The 5,274-nt window shown below is 58.1% G+C and overlaps 2 protein-coding genes across 4 annotated transcripts in view; both read right to left on the bottom strand.

The window, feature by feature from the left end:
- Positions 1-3,590, bottom strand: part of LOC109527643 (uncharacterized) — a 3,830-nt gene extending 240 nt beyond the window's left edge. The window contains exons 1-10 of one of the 3 annotated variants that reach the window (XM_019889660.1): positions 3,341-3,585; positions 2,839-2,869; positions 2,210-2,721; positions 1,494-1,821; positions 1,257-1,298; positions 1,088-1,188; positions 953-1,014; positions 705-865; positions 440-595; positions 79-323 (exon numbers count right to left, since the gene is read on the bottom strand). In XM_019889660.1, coding sequence (XP_019745219.1) covers positions 79-323; positions 440-595; positions 705-865; positions 953-1,014; positions 1,088-1,188; positions 1,257-1,298; positions 1,494-1,821; positions 2,210-2,721; positions 2,839-2,869; positions 3,341-3,430 — 1,728 coding nt within the window. In that variant the 5' untranslated portion in view covers positions 3,431-3,585. Of the gene's footprint in view, positions 1-78; positions 324-439; positions 596-704; positions 866-952; positions 1,056-1,087; positions 1,189-1,256; positions 1,299-1,493; positions 1,822-2,209; positions 2,722-2,838; positions 2,870-3,340 lie in introns of all 3 variants that reach the window. The other 2 variants (XM_019889662.1, XM_019889663.1) reach the window with 2 other exon arrangements.
- A 593-nt stretch (positions 3,591-4,183) lies between these two features.
- The window catches only part of commd1 (copper metabolism (Murr1) domain containing 1), a 22,147-nt gene continuing 21,056 nt past the window's right edge, over positions 4,184-5,274 (bottom strand). Inside the window, exons 2-3 of the mRNA XM_019889672.1 lie at positions 4,981-5,271; positions 4,184-4,714 (exon numbers count right to left, since the gene is read on the bottom strand). Coding sequence (XP_019745231.1) covers positions 4,607-4,714; positions 4,981-5,271 — 399 coding nt within the window. The 3' untranslated portion in view covers positions 4,184-4,606. The remainder of the gene's footprint in view (positions 4,715-4,980; positions 5,272-5,274) is intronic.

Below are 5,274 nucleotides of genomic sequence, written 5' to 3'. Positions count from 1 at the left end.
GGCGGGGGCACCTGAAGGGATTATCGGTACCAAAGTCAAAGGTAGCACTATTGCACGTGCGGTGGCAACAACAAGCACCTTGTGTAGGGCCCAAGAGTCACGCGGCCCCCTGGCGGGCGGCGGAGGCGGCGGCGGGTCCGAGGCGGCGGCGGCGGGAAAGCGGCCATCCGAGTGGGACGGCTGGCCTTTGAGCGGGAAGCTTCCCCGGCGATGGCGGCCGTAAAGGGCGCACGCCGCCGCCAGCGACATCAGCAGCAGCGAGCTGAGCAGGAAGAACAGCACGTACACCCCTTTGGTCTCCCCCGAAGGGCCACGGCTGCAACCTGTCGTGCACACATTCCCACAATAGAGGACACGAGGACAAAACTAGTCAATCAAATCCTTTAAAATTAAAAAAGGACCAAGAAACTGAGGCGATGACGGCGGTTGTCACGGTGACCTGCGGGCTCGTGCTGCACACACACGGTTCCCGCGGGGCCCAAATGCGACTCGTCCCGGAAGCCGTCTTTGCAGCGGCACCCGTACGAGCCAAACCGGTCCAGGCAGTCGGCGTTGACGTCACACAGCGCCAACTGCGTCCCGCATTCGTTGACGTCTGCGGGAGGAGAGGAGAAAGCTCGTTTCGCCTCGAGGCCGAGGCGGGACGTCACGAGCGGCGCAGGATGGACACGATCGCGTGACCGCCGTTGGGCGTCGTCGTTAACCTCCGACGGAGACCGAAGCCACGACGCCGCCATGCGGGTTCCCGGCTGGGCCGAGGGCGCTTCCGACCATCTCGTGGAGGTCCCGGTGGACGCCGGAGGACACTTGACTCCCCCCGCGACCCGTGTTCAGCCACATGATGTAGAGTTCGCCCGCACGCAGCCTGGACACAATTCATCAGAATTGAACTGGTTTGGTGAAGCGCGGCCGAAAACGCGGCCTTCCGAGGACCACGGCAAGTAAAACGTACCTTTTAATTCTTTTAAAGGTCAAGCTGAGCGGGGTGTGACGCGAGTCCAGATGTCGGAAGACCTGCAGAACGGGGCGATGTCGTCGGCGCAGGTTTGCCAACACTGTTAGAAACAAAACAAAAAGGTGCCCATACCAGAGCCTTGAGGGCCTTCATCAGCAATCCGTCCAGACGCTCCTGGCGGGGGTCGCGCTCCTGACTGAGCTGCACCTCCACCGACACTTCAAACAGCTGATCTGGACAACGCGATGGACGCGCGTGAAGCGGCCGGCTCGGGATTGGCCCCGACGCAATGAAGACTCACCGCCGGGCTCGTGTCGAACTTGAGAGGCGTTCCAGACATTGACTGCGGGCGGGATGTACGCGCGTTAACAACATGCGTACTTCGAAGAGTGATCCTCCGTTCATCACGAAGTATACGCTCGACCCGACCGATTCCGACGTTTGGCATCTTCACTTTAACGGACGACTGGCTTTGACGTACGAGCCCTCCCTCTTTGAATCCGTTCAACTCGTTTTAGAGAGACCGAGGTACACTTACCTCGGTGAGCCGAAAGTGGCTCGACCAAGTCGAGGGGCGGAAGGGTCCGCCCTGGTTTTTGTTCTTTAGGGGATGACGACGTATCCACCACCTCCATCTCGTTTTGTCCCGCTTCAGCTGGCTGATGTCGGTCTTCCGGCGGCTCGGCATCCCCGCGCTCGGCGGCCGGGGTGTGAAGGGAGCCGCCGGGGAATCGGTTCAGATGGTTGCGCGGCGGTCCGGCGAGGTCGGGCGAATCCGAGAGCATTCCGGGGGCGCCTCTTTCCGCCAGGGAGGTTCCGTGTGGCGAATCCGACGGCTGCGTGATCTCCAACCGAACCTTCGAGTCCTGCGAGGCGGGAGGCCGACGGCACGTCATCAAAACCGACAACGCAAGACGATCCCTTTTGGGGAGTCGCTATTCAAATGACGACGCATTTGCGCAAACAAAAACCAGGTCGAGAATCGCGCCTAGGACCATGTGACAAACTAGCCCAAAACCACGTCGGTCAGAATGTCTAGGATCCGTTCAAAACCACATCTGGGACCGTGTGTTGAACCAGTTCAAATGCAAGTCTTGAGCCAAGTCAAGAACTGTTGAAGGAACCCATCAAAAAACCACGTCTACAACCACAGGACCGGTCAAACACCGGGTCGAGAGTCAAGTCGAGAACCGGAATGAACCAAGGCAAGAGCCATTGAAGACCCTGCCAAGGGTTAGTTTGGAGCCACCTCACCTGAGCACGCACGTCCGGCCCCGCAGACGAGTCACCGGGGTCCTCAAAGTCCTCAAAGACGGAAAAGACGTCTGGCCCCGAGGCACCATCTGGCGACCGGTAGGGCGCGTCCGGTCCGAAGCTACGGTAGCGTGCGTAGAACCCCCGGTATTGCCGAGCGGGACGTCCGCCGATCAGCAGGACCACGCGCAGGGTGTCGGACCCGGACGCGTACGTGGCCTCGCGCCAGCACCCCCGCAGGACCCGCTGACGCGCCGAGGTCCCGGCCGAAGGGTCGGCGGGCTCGTCCACGTAGATTCGGTCCTCCTTCAGGTGGCAGTCCTCGTCGGGGGTCAGGTCCTGGAGGTGCAGGTGGACCCGCTTGCCGGCGGGGGCCCGGATGCTCCAGTTGCACCACAGGGGCGGGTTGGCGCAAACGTAGTCGGGAGAAAAGAAGTCGCCGTCGTCGCCGCCCAGATGCTGGTGGCAGCTTCTCAGGGCGAAGAAAGCCCCGCCCCCTTCAACCGCCGCACCTCAGGAAGTGCAACACAACACGCATAAGGATTCCGATTTTTCTTTTTAGTTCTCACTTGTGTTCTGATAAGGACCCAACATAACATCAATGACGACAACGACAATGTTGGACTGACCGGAGATCGGTTTGGCCTCGTTTTCCCGTAGCTGCAAACAAACAAAAAAAACAAAAAACAAACCACAGTTACGTTGTGTCCAGACACGACAAAAATAGTTCTACTGCGGCCCAACAAACAAAAACACTCAGCCAAAAAAGTCCAGGCAAAACCGCAGACACGCGCAGCCAAAACGAGCGCTAAGACACACACACACACACACACACACGCGTCTATTTTGTCAATCGAGAAGTCTGCGCACAAAGGTTGCGTCAAAAAACAAACCACAGTTACGTTGTGTCCAGACACACAAAAATAGTTCTACTGCGGCCCAACAAACAAAAACACTCAGTTAGAAAAGTCCAGGCAAAACCGCAGACACGCGCAGCCAAAACGAGCGCTAAGACACACACACACACACACACACACACACGCGCGTCCATTTTGTCAATCGAGAAGTCTGTGCACAAAGGTTGCGTCCGAACGAAAACGGGCGCGCGTCCAACCGACGTGCCGGTCTTACTTGCGCCTCGCAGGAGGTCCACAGGCGCCCGAGCACAAAGCTCAGGACCAGCGCGTGGCTCGGAAGCGTCGCCGCTTTGCGAGCCAACATTTTTGGTGGGGAGGTTGCTGGGATTTGTTCTGCTAGTCGTTGTCGTCGTCTTTTGAAATTCACGTGAAAAGGGTTTCAAGAGAGCCGCGACGTGGCCTCTTCTAGTTGTTTGGCGGCCAAGCCAACACCTGCGGCTCATCGGCGAGCTGATTGGCTGCCGTATCACCGACGGCCACCAGGGGGCGGCCCAAAACAACCATCTTTGACGGCTTCCGGCTTGTCTTGGAGGCATACTTTGTCACATGTGCAACACGAATCGCGAATGCAGGACAAGAAGCTCACTTCGCCTCGATGATTATTTCAGATTTTAGACCAAAAAAAAAAAAAATGTCACTCGTACGTCGTCGTCAACACGAGAAGCCCGCTGGTCTCCCTTCGAGAACACCGATCCGAGATAGGACGCTACTATCACGACTTGAGGTCGGAACGTGATTTCGTCGGTGCACTGTTACGACATCATCAGTACGCGACTTCTCGGTGACCAGATGACATCATCGGTCTCCGAATCTTTCACGCACATTTCAAGATATCGGCACGAAGCGACGTCTTCCCAAGGATGACATCGGCCATATTCAAAGGTCTCATCAATAGGACATCGATACTTCACAAGTCTGACATCATCAAGAAGTTGAAATCATTACTCCTCAATGTACGCTAACATCACAGCAGGCGTTTGAGCGTGCACATGAGCTTTGAGGTTTGTTTGAATGTTTTTATTTTTTTTTGGTTATTGCTGTACATCCGCACAGAAAGAAGGTGCTTGTAGCCGACACTTGCTCACGAGTAGCTCAAGCTAGCACAGGCAGCACGTTTGGCTCCCGGTCAACAAGTTCAGAGCGGCTTCCTTCAAAACGCTAAATTGTCCATCGTGATGATCGGAAATGACCGCCGATCGATCGGTCTGTTCGTCTATTTGTGCCCCTCGAGCGGCTGCTTTATTGAAGCGACGCCACCCAACCGGCCCGATTGGCCGAACCCCGAGAGCTGACCCGGCGCACGCTCCACGACTTGGTCTTCATGCTCCTTTGGACGTCAAAGGCAAATCTGATGAGCTGAGTGGCGGCCACATTGGATTTGAATACACGCGGGGGCCATTTTGGAAGCACGCTGGGGGGGGGGGGGGGGGGGGGGGGGGATTTCCGGGCTCGGACTTCCTGCGTCAGCGCAAGGAGCGCGTCAAGTGCGCTGAACGACGGCGTCGATGGCGGCCTGGATGGCAGCCATTTTGTTCAGCACGCGCTGTACGTTGTGCTCATCCATCTCCACACACACAAAGTCCGACTCCTGCGGGACAAAATGGAGAAGAAAAAAAAGTCACGCCTTCACTTTTGGTGCCGCAAATAAAAGTGCGGTCTCAAGGAACTGCATCGACATCAGTTTAGGCGTTTCATCAACGCGACAATCAAAACAAAATTCAAACCAGAGAGTGAAAAGTCCCAAACAAGCGTCATCCCGTTCATCTCCGCAACTCCAAACGTACGAAGTCCGAAGGTCGGAAGCGCCGGCGGCGCTTGCAAAGCGGGCACGACGACGATCCACGAAAGGCTCACCCGCTCGCCGCTGCCCAGCTCCAGCTCCAGCAGGGCCAGGGGCCGGCCGGGGCTCGGCCCCCCGTGTCGGGCTGCCGTCTGCAGGTCCAGCCGCCAGGACAGGCCCCTGAGGGCAGGCTCCCAGCGGCCGTGCGCCAGGAGTCTTTGGCGGACGCGCCCGCGCTGGCTCTTCCAGAAGCGGGCCAGGGCGGCTGCCTGCTCGGGGTCGACGCCGCCCGCCCCCTGCTTGCGGGTCTGGGCGGTGAGGAAGGCCTCCAGCTGGGGGTGGTCCATGTCGGCCGCGGCCATCGACTG

Source organism: Hippocampus comes, unplaced genomic scaffold, assembly GCF_001891065.2.
Source record: "Hippocampus comes isolate QL1 unplaced genomic scaffold, H_comes_QL1_v1.1 scaffold301, whole genome shotgun sequence".
NCBI lineage: Eukaryota > Metazoa > Chordata > Actinopteri > Syngnathiformes > Syngnathidae > Hippocampus > Hippocampus comes.
Note: the sequence above shows the minus strand (reverse complement) of the source record. Positions and strands in the feature narration are given on the sequence as shown.